Source organism: Centropristis striata, chromosome 20 (assembly GCF_030273125.1).
Source record: "Centropristis striata isolate RG_2023a ecotype Rhode Island chromosome 20, C.striata_1.0, whole genome shotgun sequence".
In the NCBI taxonomy this organism is placed as follows: domain Eukaryota; kingdom Metazoa; phylum Chordata; class Actinopteri; order Perciformes; family Serranidae; genus Centropristis; species Centropristis striata.
Window position 1 is genome coordinate 15,406,291 of NC_081536.1, and position 12,957 is coordinate 15,419,247.

Consider the following 12,957-nt stretch of genomic DNA (forward strand, 5'->3'; position numbering starts at 1 on the left):
GATGATGGTTGCATACAAATTTTAGCTTTCAGTTGGACTAAAAGACACTCACAGGAGTCAGCTATTAGTTGACAGCCCTCCCAGTGTTGCCAATTTTTTTTCCCAATGAAGGTAGCAAGCACTAGTTCCAAGAGACACTAAAAGTTGCCAGATGACATCATGCGTTCATTTGCAAATGAGTGACTTAATTGCACATTAAGCTTAGTGGTAATGTCGGCTGACTGCCTGTCTGCTTGCCAGTGCACAGTTCAAGAGGAGAGAACACGTGCTGTTGTCAGACGAGTCGTGGTCTGTGAATCCTCTGAGCAGCATGCATGAGAATTACTTGCAATATAATATTTTTTTCCATTATTTCCCTGATGGTCTGAATAAGTCACTAATTTTGTAGCTAGTTTAGAAATAAAATCCGTCAGTTGCTTAATCTAGTGAGAAAGCTTTTGAGGTTGGCAATAACACAACTTCCTCCCCCGCTTTGTCCAAATACGTTCCTTTTTGGTCCCACAAAAACTATGATGCCAAACTCCAGACTTCAAAACTAGTCCACAAGCCAATGTGTGACAACACTTTGTCTACCACTTACATACAGTCTATGCTTAACGGCGTAGTTCTCTCAACCTCTTTCATGTCAATGAAATTAACTGACTCCCAGTCAGTGATCCAATGTATATCAATGTCATTCATCATTCATTGACATTTGACAAGATTTTGCTTCAGGGACCTTGATTTAAAAAATGTTTACTTGCTAGATATGATTAAGGCCATTCGTTTCCTATGATCAAAATAGTCTCTCTTATGATTCTTACTTACTTCTATTGTAGATTAATTATTAATTATAATGAATAATTATTGTAGATTCTTTCATTATCTTTAACCGCTTTAACCGGAGCCGATCCCAGCTGACATTGGGCGAGAGGCGAGTTACACCCTGGACAGGTCTCCAGACAATCACAGACTATCACCAGAGTCACCAATTAAACCTGAGTGCATGTTTTTGGACTGTGTGAGGAAGCCGGAGTACCCGGAGAGAACCCATGCTGACACGGAGAACATGCAAACTCCACACAGAAGAACCGCAGGCCGGAGGCGAACCAGCAACCCTCTTGCTGTGAGAGTGCTAACCACTACACCGCCGTGTAGCCCTTATTGGAATTTAAATAGTGAAAATAAACTATTCCCTATTTTTCTGGGGACCCCCTGGAACTCCCTCAAGGATCCCTGAGGATCTCTGGACCCCTGGTTGAGCACCTCTGGTCTAGAAGACCACAGCTGAAGCCAAATTGAATGATTGAATGACACCAGGGTAATGATATGTCATCACTTGTCAACCCCCTGCCATTATGAAAACCAGAAAAGTCTGTGTGTTTTGATATCTGTCTACCTGTGAAGGCCGGCCTCTTATCTCACAGGACCAGAGGCAGGCAGAGGCTTGCTATGACACAGAGAGAGTGGAGCAAAGAGACACAGAGAAAGAGATAGGGCGAGAGAGCGAATGAAACCATTAGAAGAGCAGCTCCCAGCACTATCCGCACTGCAATCAATGCGGATATAGTACCCACAATCCCCCACTCACTCAGAGACATCCCGTCCCACAGCACTGGCTGGCACTGACGGAGCAGTGGAGTATGGAGCTGCCTCTGAAATGACAGCTTAACTACAGGGAGGGATAAGAAAGGCCTTTTGCTTTTGTCTGTTTTTATCTCTGCCTTTCTCAGCGCTGCTCTTAATTTCTGTCACACTGATAGAGAGAAACTGTAAAATGTTGGCTCCAATCGGAGGTCTCCAATTGAAGATTTCCAAGTAAGTTTGCACCGACTTGCTCTCTCAGTGAATGTTTGCATTTAAAAGAGTGTTGGTTAAATCAGCATCTAAATGAGAGCAGAGGAATGAGATCTCTCTTTAATCATAAACTATTCATAAACTCCTCATTTAAAATGCATGAAAGCAGCTTTGTCGCTTACATATTGAGTGTTTTTGGATTTGAGTTTGCTTTGAATACACTACACTGCAGGGGTGAAGGATCAATACTCTTTTCTCTGAGAGCTAGTGAACAATTCCAGTCCGGTTGAAAGCGTGGTGGCAGAGGTTGCAGAGGCTTTGTCATGGTTTCGTGATCCTTGTGTTTTGGTGTGTGTGTGTACATGCTTATCAGCTTGTGTGATAAGCATGCACACACAGCTTGTAGCCGCAGGTCTAATCTCTCCTGTTTCCACTGAAACTCACAGCAGAAACACTGACATGCAGCCTGCATCCACTCTCGCCTCAGGCTAATATGAAAAATTAAAGACCCATGTTTTTGTGCTCCTCCTCCAACACTGTCGCAGATACACACCCACACATTTCAACAACTCTATTAATATAATGTCATCTCTACGAGCCCTTTAATATTGATCTGCCTAATCATAAAGTATGAAACAACATTGTAAATGTCCAATTACCAAAAGTCTCCGAAGCTTTAAATAAACAATCAACCCATAATATTTTTATATTGTATGTTTATTTGGAATAAAATCCCATAACAGTGAGTGCTGCTGTGTGAAGATATTATGACTATTGTAATGGACTATTCAGTTTCCAATGAAGTCTGCAAATTGCATAACAAAAGATTACAAAGGATTCAATCTTTGAAACGAGGCTTCACAGGACATTAAAGTAATAAAAAAAGATCCCAAAGCCATTAGGAAAGATGGAGAGGACTGAAACATTTCCATTGCAGTAAAAGTCTTCTTTGCTCTGCAAGGGAAGCATTAGGCACCAGCTAGGCATTATGTTTTTGGATGTCTGTCCATCTCTATACGTCCATCTGTCCATAAATCCATAAGTCCGTACCTCATGAATGGGAATATCTTAGGAACGCCTTCAGGAAATTTCTTCAAATTTAGCACAAACTGAAGGGATGAACCACATGATTTTGAAGGCCAAAGGTCACTGTGACCTCACAAAACATTTTTTGCCTATAACTCAGGAGTTCATACTCTAAGTGTCAAAAAGATGTCTAACAGGATAAAATTATGAATTTGGATATATAAGCGTATTTCGCTTCAGGGAAGGTTTTGCTTGTTTGTTGGATAAGGCCATTCATTTCCTATGATAGTCACTCTTATGAATCTTACTTACATTGGGCTCACTTCTATTGTAAAATTAAATAGTGAAAATAAACTATTCCCTGTTTTTCCGAGGACCCCCTGGAACTCCCTTAAGGAATTACTGGGGATCCCTGGACCCCTGGATGAGAGCCGCTGGTCTAGAAGACCACAGCTGAAGCCAAATGTGTATATAAGTTTATATCCAAAGGGTCAAAGGTCAATGTAAAATCATAATTTTCTACATTTTTTTTCTTCTGGCCATTATTCAGTCTCCTAATTCAGGAACATAAGGGGAGATTGTGAGCATATGTCACTGAATTTGGGTGTACAAAATTGGGTTTCCACCTTGAAACTGTGTTGATTGTGTAGATTTTATTTGATGTTGGGTTAAAGATGGGTGTGGAGCATCTCATTTATAGAGTTTGTAGCTCCTTTACAGCAAAGTCCACATTTGAAGCATTGGCCACTGTCATGGCTATATGAGTTTGGTCAGATGTGGATGGAAACAGCAACTTGGCTGGTTGAAAGGTGGTAATTCTAGTTTATTTATGTGATGAGGGAGTTCAAAGGGCACAGGATGATTAAACCCACTGTCTTGACCCCTACTGTGTGGTAATCGTTATATGTATGTATAAATATATATATCATATTTACTTTTTTAACTTGAAAATCCTAATTTCACAATCTGATTCATCCAAGGTTAACTCTCAACTATCACTGCAAACGCTCTCATTATACTCATAATGCAGTTTAGTAAGATCAAGTGACATTTAAACATTGAATTAAAGCCAATGAATAACAAGCATCTGCTTTAGAAATGACTTAAATCCAAACTATTTTATTAGGTATTTCCCAAGTTGCTTTGTACTTAATTGAAATGTCTTCTTATTCATCCACCCACTGCGAGCCATAATGAAAGCTTCAAAGACAGCACATAAGATGGACCTTGTGTTGAGAATTATTTTTTGTCAAACTGCCATTTTCAAGGTCAAGACTGACCCTTGAAGCTCAAATCTTTATTCATGGATGAATAATTAAACAAGCCATTTTTTCTGATAGAAATCAGTTCTAAATCAGGTTCAAGCGCATCAAAGTAGGAAGGTATTAGCTTGTAATAGATCCTCATTTTGTCCTATACTTATTTACTTTACTTAGTTGATCAACAACCAGTCTTTCTTTGTAAATCAGGAACAATTTTCGCTGAGTAATACCATGAATATGATATAACCAACCTGATTATATATTGCACAACCAAGTAACATTATTTCCACTATGTCAAATTGAGCCCATTTCTTTCAGTAAAAATTACAGGCTTACCTGCCTAAAGCACAGGTTTCATAGTCTTGGAGAATTACTTGACACAGTGGGAGATGGAGCAGCTTTAAAGGCATACAAACTCCCACGCTTCTCTCAACATAAATTGTCCGTGATTTGTCAGAAAAAAACCCTAACCGGCCAAAAGCAGAACACGGTGTATAGCTTTTCTTAACAGGTTTTCCCAACATATGATGAAGGGGATGCAGTGCATGTGAATCAGCAGTCAAAACACGAGTGTGGATCAGTCACGAGTGCCCAGCAGTGAGGAACGCTGTACTGATGGAGAAGGGAAGGACGCTGGCTTGCCCAAGCTAAATAAATAATCTCTGGGCTGCAGAGTTGCAGAGTGTGGGAAGAGGTCTGCAGGGAGCATGGAAACAGTGATTAGTAAAAGCGGATCCACTTATAGAAAATCCACCTTCATTATTTTTCCAGACTTCTGTGATAACTCATCCACATGCTATTGTGCTTCCTTGTTACCACACCTTTCTAATAACATTATGTAATAGTGCACAGTGCATGTGACAGTACACCATTATGATGATGGATTCACATCTTTTAAAGAGGTCCATACTGACTCAGTAGAGATATACACATTAAATACAAAACACAGCTCATAAAATATCCATATTTCATGAGGCTTTTCTTATTCTCTCCATGTACATTTCTATCTCACATTTCACTGAACAAGTGAAATAATATGCCAGCATGACTGCAGATCAGGAAAACTAATAATTTCTCATCAGTGAATTCAGAATTGAAACTGATTTTACGAAGCTGTCTCTTGTTTTTGCAATACTAAATACTTGTAATATAAAGGCCAGAGAGATGAGCAGGTCTGTTTTGTGAATCTTGTTTTAGCTGCAGTTTATAAGATCGCAGGATAATTAGAAACATCCTGCATTCAGTCCACATACTTATGTAAAAAGCACATACACAGTTCTGTTAATTGGATAACCTGCTGATTTCTAAATGGGCCGCTGAATTAAGGGGCTCTGGAGGCATCTTTATTTAATCCAGGGCAATGACACATTAGGTGACCACTGTGAAGTCCTAACACCGGAACCGAAAGAGCTCAGTATGCCAGCTGTGTAGCAGTAAGCATATATGCCCCTTTTCACCAAACCATGTCTCTATAGGGGAAATTAGTAACATCACACTAACAGGAACTAATTTCTCCACTTTATCACATATGCACATCACTGTTACATCGGTGTACAGCGGCTCATTCATGTATCGTATAGCAGCAGGGAAGCAGAAGAGCAGGGGAGCCGGAGTCCTTTAATGAGCAGCCTTTGTATGAGAAGTCTTTTTGCAGGGAACAACCTGCTGTTCACATCCAAATGACCAATTACATTCGAATGGGACCGTTCTTACATTCCACTACACAGAGAAGGTCAGGCTGCTCATGGAGGTATACAGTGTGTCGTTTTTTTTGTTGCAGGTAATATCGTACAAGTGTGCCTATAGGAATTCTACATTAATATTAAAGAGGTATTTCTTCATAAAGGTCACCATGAGCTATATATAGCACGCTATAATCCCCATGGGATATTATGTGAGCCTTTTTTTTTTTCATTCCAGCCCTTCATTCCAGATACTAATCAATAAAATTCCCATCAACTCTGAGGGTGATGGGAGGAATTCTCCAAGGTGCTGAAAAGTGTACCCGAGCTCATCCGGGGGGCAGGAAGCGACCTGACACACCCGCCGGAGCCCATTGGTACGACGTCATGCGCAGAAAACTACCCGAGCGAGTAAGGTAAATGAATTACAGATGAGAGGAGGAGGAAGAAGAGGAGAGAGATAGAAAGCTGAGGATGCAGGTTTGGTCCACAAACACAAAACCTCCCCACTCGCAGCACGCAGCAGGAGCGGCTACACCTCGGTGAAATAGGCTACAACTTCCAGTGGTCTCAGCAGCACACGACGAGGAGATGCGTCTGCAAAAGCTTTGATTCGACCCCCTTTACATCCTCCTCCTCTTCATCATCCTCCTCCTCCACCTCCTCCTCCTCCCATCTTTAGCGAGGAGCATCCCGCACACTGATCTCACTCCGACGGGCAGACAGACAGGCGGATTGACACAAGCCAGACACGATGCGTGGATCTCCCCGACATGGGACAGCCGTAGGATTTATAGTGCTGATAAACGCGCTGCTGCTGCTCGCGACGCAGGCTGCAGACGGAGTCTTAACGGACCATCTCCTGGTTCAGTTGCATGAGGACGCACAGGATGAGGCGCACCAACTTGCAACACAACATGGGTTCCAGAGTGCCCGAAAGGTAGGGATGCTCGAATAAAATAGTCACGCATTGCTGCCATTAAAGGCTTATTTTTTTCTTTCTCTCTCTTTATGAGAAACTTTACCAAATGCTTTATTATTGCAAACCAAATATTTACATTTCCTGTTAAAAAAATCTATTTGGCAACGTTTATAACCATTTTGACGATCAGAAATAGTGAAAAAATACTGTTATTGTCAAAAAATTATACTGTGGTTTTTCATGCTTTTATTTTGGTTTGACTTCATTACACTTTGGCTTAATTGATGACGTCATTCCTACTCTATACAGGCCCTGTTTAGTGGGTTGCCAATTGGCCTATATGGCCCTGGGGAGTCAAAGCTGCCCAGGCCTAATTCATTTTCATATTAAAACACATTCCTAGAAATCCTATAACTCAAAATAAGCTTTGTTTTATAAAAGATTATTTTTATTTTTATTGTTACTATTGTTAACATGACATCTCTCACATTGTGAAGTTTAGGGGTGATCTACTTCTTGAAAATTTTATATATTTCAGTCTTTATTCATTGTGGAAAATCATGCTTACTGACACGAAATTGAACTTTGAGTTGTGATTAAAAAAAACACCTTTATCTCGCTCCCTCACACAGAGTACATAGTGTATTTACATTGCATATCGTGACAAACATGGCCTTCCCTGCACACATGGAACTATTACTCACCTGAGATAATATGGCTTGACAAATGCAGCTCACATCACAACATGCCAGAGAACGTAACAAGCCGTTTATGGCAGAGCAATGGAAATAATTCCCTGACAGTGTGTGCAGCTCGTCACATGTCAAAATAAATGTGTGGGTGAAATTGGCCAGAGCCTTAGCCAGTGAGGCGTGAACAGAGAGGTGTCTGCGCTGCTCTAAACTGGGATTTTTTTTTTTTTTTTTTACCTTCACAATAACAAAACCTTGCTTCAATCTGTAACTCATCATAATGTGATGCCTGTGTGGTGGGTGTGCAGCATCCCCAATTCCTTTTCTTGTAGGCACTAGATCAGGCCCCCCTCCAACCCCATCCACTGCCTCCCAGGTTATGTAATACGCAGCTATATTTGTCTTAATGGGACATGCATCATTAAACAATGTCTGTGTCGTCTGAATTATCTTCTATTGTTGCCTAATTAACTAGACCGGGGCACAGAACCGAGACATGCATAAAAATGTGAGCACAAAGACAGATAAAAGAGAGAGGAAGAGATCTGCCATCAGCCAATACTCAAAAAACCTTAATTACTAAAACAGCATTCAATGGATTTGCAGCTTTTGTATTTTTGTATCACATACATGAGCTTCCATCTCTTATTTGGGCAAAAACGGTGAAATTAAAGAGCAGTGGGAGATAAGAATAATCCTTGTCCTTCCATGAGAATTTCATTTTCACATTAGATCTGACAGGCGCATCTGAAAGCGTTTATTTTGAGGATTGACCCGTACCCTGGCTGTTACTAAAGCATAAGGGGGTCTTTAATCTGTGCACAGAGCCAGAGGGAAAGCTCTGGATGATGCATCTCATTTCCCTGCCCCTTGTGATTTATTATGGTTGATTCCAGCACTGTTCTCCACTGCCTTCAAACAGAGCCTCATTGAAAGCCAGATAATCAGCGTTTTTGTTCCAACCTGGAAGATAACCTGTTCTCCTTCTCCCTATATAATCTATTATATGTGTTGTTTTGGTAATTCACACACTTTCTGATTGCTGCCTTTGTGTTGCCTCTCATCTCTTTCTGCTCCTGATCATTCCCTTTTGTTGTTGTTTTATTTTTACCCAGCTTCCCTTTGGAGAGGGGCTCTTTCACTTCTATCCTCAGGACACTTCAAAGAGGCGGAGCAAACGCAGTGCCCGCAGCAGACAGCGGCTCCAAAAAGACCGCAGGGTGAGCAGACACACAGAGAGAAGCACACTGAGAAAAGCATGCTGTGTGTTTACTGTATGAATGTGCCCAGAAGAGCATGCCTCTCCATTCACTTTGCATGACAATGGCTGTATTAAGGCTCGCATCCAAGCAGAATACTGTGCAGAATCAGGGCTTTAACAGTAAAATGAGCCAGTACCATGCACTTAACTTGCAAAACTCCAAATATATTTATTACAGCTTCTGATATGCAGAAAACACCAAAGGTACACAGAGCAAACAGAGCGCACCGGGGGCACACCAAATGACATCAAAAGCCACCAGATAAATACATAACTAACTGTAATGAGGAGCCAGTGTCATTAAAATAGACATATTATTAGAGATGAAATAAGAACATAGAATGAGGGTATTATAATTAAAATTCAAAAGCAGGGAGAGGCTGTAATGAATAGACTATTGCTTTATCATGCTGATGTTAATGCACGATAATGACTCTCGGGGTATAGAGTGTATTTTCTGCATTTGAAAAAATGTTATGGTGTGCAGATGATGAGGATGTCAGGAGCACTGGTCTCAAATGATTGTAGCATTCATTATAGCAACTGACAAGTCAAACACTGACTGATGTTCAGCCAGTAACAAGAAATCATTTGTGCCATCCTCACAATGATAATAAATTACTGTTTCCATCTACCAACTGAACAAATTAATTTAAATTTTCAATCTGAAATGAAAATGTGTCTAAAAATGTCTAAAACCTGAATATTCAGAAGTGAATTTTAATGAGTTTTGGTTAATTTGCACAGTGGCCTTTTTGTTAATTCTTAATAAGAAGGTGGCCTTGGTGCATTTTGTACACCATTGGCTTTGCTTTAGAGAATACCCAAGAGAGACTCAGAGAAAAATTCACAATTACAAATTTGTCTACTGCTTCAGCACCACGGACAGCGCCACATATTTATCCATACACACCACAGTTGAATACTGATAGTTTAATACTGAGCCATTATCGGGGCCATAGCTTCTAACTTGCACAAACTTCAGTCAGATAGGATCAATGAAAAAAGGACAGACGTAAATATATACATATGGTCTGGTATGCTATATACCAGCTATATAGCTATATGACTACACTGCAGACATACAGTAATAATAGCTGCAAGATCCTCGGTGCTTTCCAACTTTTTTTCTGTCTAGTTCTCAGGAAAAATAAAGTGACTGTGTTTTTGCTATCAGAGCAGCTCAAAACCCTGTGGAATGCCACTTATTCAATATCCAGCTCAAAATCACTTATTAAAACTCAATTATAAAGTTTAGCCTTTTGCTGATAGTTTTGGATTTTTTTTTCTCTCCAAATATGGCTTTGAATGTGTCTCCTTGTTATGTTACATTTTTTGTATTTTACCATTTGTGTTTATATGCATTCCTGTGAAGCATTTCAATAAGATGAATAAACAAAGTACCATGACATGATTTAGCCTAGTCGCTAAATGTTCAGCATTAAGATGATTTTGTTGTATTGTGCAAACATCAATTTGGAAAAGTAGCTTTCCTTTAAACAAGCATGAAGGAATTTCCTGAACAAAACTCAGAAATAAGTTGCCATGTTTAGACTATCTTCAACTCTTAGTCAGCAGATTTTTGAACGGATTGTTGGTTTGACGGCTGAAATAAGTTGTGTGGTTAACACAATCCGAAGAGATTTTTGTTCCACAACATAAAATATGTTAGTTAATACTCAACTCGTGAATTTTGAAGCTTTGATTTGTCTTAACAAAGGTGCATGCTAACAAGTAGTCAGGAACATTTTGCGTAATTGTTAGCTTAGTGGTGTTGTTTGTTTATAGCCTAAAGTTAGCTTCCTACCCCTGGCAATAAAGTAATTAAAGTGGTGTTCATTTGTGAAGATTATCTTGCTTATCAAAACATGTAAGTATCATAAACATCACACAATTAGCCAAGATCCAATATAAAAATCCCATTGGCTTTTTTGTGAACCAGGGTGGTGCTAACTTCCAGGTTGACCTACAAAAATACATAATTCTGCAGCACTATGTGGATGTTGATCCAGAAACATGTCCTACATGGTTAAAATATTAGTATTAAAAGAATTAGCACTGTAAATGATAAACTATGGTACAATATTATAACCTGAGTTATATTTTAATATGCTAATATGCTGTATGTTCCAGTATGAAATTATATTTATATTTCAAGTCAAATGGCATTTAAGTCATAAGGTGTAATAATGAAAAGCAGAAAGCTATTACTTTGGAGAAGCTAGGGAGAAACAAAATACTGTAGTTGTAGTTGTGTTTTACATCGTTGACTCATTGATGAATTGGAAAATCTACTTCATAACATAAAACACAAAGTTCTGCCATGTCTTCAAGCTCTTTCCTAAATAAAACAGTTTGGCTGCGTGCTGAGCTCTGTGTGTTTAGCTCCGTCCACCATTGGAGGCGGTGAAAGTGGAGGTCCTGCTGCAGACAATCAACTAACCTTTCTAATTGCGGTTGTGAGAGGTGCTAATGAAAATAAATGCGAGCCACTCCACTGAGCTAATACAGCTAATGGAAGTGAGACAGCACGGACACGGGCAGGTCCACGTTCCAGATGCTGCGTTTTTAATCAGATGCTTGACATGCTCATATGCGACGCTGCAGTTATTGATTCCTGTGCATCTCTGGAATGGATGAGGTCAGCTCGTCTGACTTAATGTTGCCATTTTATCATTCTGGAGTGTCTTCCTCCCATTTTTCAAGGCAGTACGGAGGATATACCTCAATTTTACACCTGCAGTTCGTTCAAAAAAAAAAAAGAGCTAGTTTGCTGCATCTGGACATTTATGCAAAAATAAATGGATAAAAAAAGAGTGAGTATGACCTTTTGCAGTAATCTTAAATATTTTGTTTAAAAGCATCAGTACACACTGGTAAAACATGTCTAATTGAGCAGCAGCGCTGTTTGTAGTGTAGTATAGGGGGGATTCTGTAGTGTCCCCAGAGTCCTATTTATTGTTGAACTCTATTAGTGGAGCATGTTGACCCACTTTTGACTCACTCACTAGCTTCTCCTTGTATTCCTCTGCATCTTTCTTTATGCTTTCGTGTCCTCTCTTGTCCTTTTACATTGATGTCCCAAATTGATTTCAAATGAGACGTCCAGTCATCCACACATCCGTGCCTTCACCTCAGCCATCCATCCATCCATGGTTCCTTCCTCTCATCATGTTTTACATAAGACAAATAAATTCAAAATCTATTTAAGGCATACTAGGAAGTAGGCATTAAATAAATAAAGGTGAAAATAGAATAAATCTTTGTGAATGAGCAGCATCCCCTGACCCTGAAAGACACATGCCTAGGAAAGCCTGGAGGAAAATGAGGCAGAGGAGAAAGCAGAGAGGCGGCACAGCTCTTTGATTTGAAGTGAACTGGAGCGTTGTGAGTTGCGAGCAGGCAGTGGGCAAATGCGGAGAGTGATGGTGGTGCATGGGCACTGTTTGATGTTGTGAGTGGGCAGTATGACATGCTGTCTCAAGGGAAATACCAGCTCTCCTGCCAAGTGATGGAATAAATTGATGATGGATGGAGAGAAGGGGGGAATGCATAAAGTGCTGGTAGTTTCCCTCTGAATGTGAACGGAATTATGTCACAGCAAATGTTACATGATTCAAAAAGAAAAAAATATAATAGTGAAATTGTTTTCACAATTAAAATAACTCCAAGGCAGATATGCTGTATAATTTTAATTTTTCTCAGAACTGACTTGTCCTTCAAAAAGGACCAACTGACGTGTTGATTTACAGTGTATGTGCCTACTGATTGCTTAGAGTGTGCCATAAAAGAAAGATCTGGATGAATAGGCTTTGGCCATTTTAAAAGGCCATCTTAAGTGCTGCTGTGCTCTCTTATCTGTGGCAGTAAACACACCGCACAATGCCCGTTTCTCTCAGTCACACTAGAGTGGGTTTGCTAAGGGTAAGCACAAAAGGAACATTTAGCCAAAGGGGCATGTTTTCAAAATGTATTTTTGGCACTGTGGATAAGACTTTTATTTATTTTTTATTATGAGCTTCACTTTATCAGGTATGTAAATAGTGTTTTATTTCATATACAGAAACTCCAGGGCCTAGTATTTCTAATACATCTACACACATAAAGAGACAGAAAAGGACCTAAACCTTCAAATGAAGTCATTGTCCTTGAGACCTTGGTGCAATGGAGGGACTAAGGGCAGGAAAAGGCCCCTCCTCCTCACTAGATCCTGGCCGTCGTGACTGTGTTTACTGATATTAGTACTATATGAAAGTATAGCTAGCAAGACATTGTTGGTACCAACAATGCTATTTTTTTAACCTATTCTATGGTGTATTTTAATATTTCTGCATAA

The 12,957-nt window shown here is 39.8% G+C and overlaps 1 protein-coding gene across 1 annotated transcript in view; it reads left to right on the forward strand.

Annotated features, from left to right (window-relative positions):
* Positions 1–1,664: 1,664 nt before the first annotated feature.
* pcsk2 (proprotein convertase subtilisin/kexin type 2) overlaps positions 1,665–12,957 on the forward strand; it is a 33,637-nt gene continuing 22,344 nt past the window's right edge. Inside the window, exons 1-3 of the mRNA XM_059359319.1 lie at positions 1,665–1,797; positions 5,985–6,686; positions 8,476–8,580. Of these exons, the coding sequence (XP_059215302.1) occupies positions 6,501–6,686; positions 8,476–8,580 (291 nt within the window). The 5' untranslated portion in view covers positions 1,665–1,797; positions 5,985–6,500. The remainder of the gene's footprint in view (positions 1,798–5,984; positions 6,687–8,475; positions 8,581–12,957) is intronic.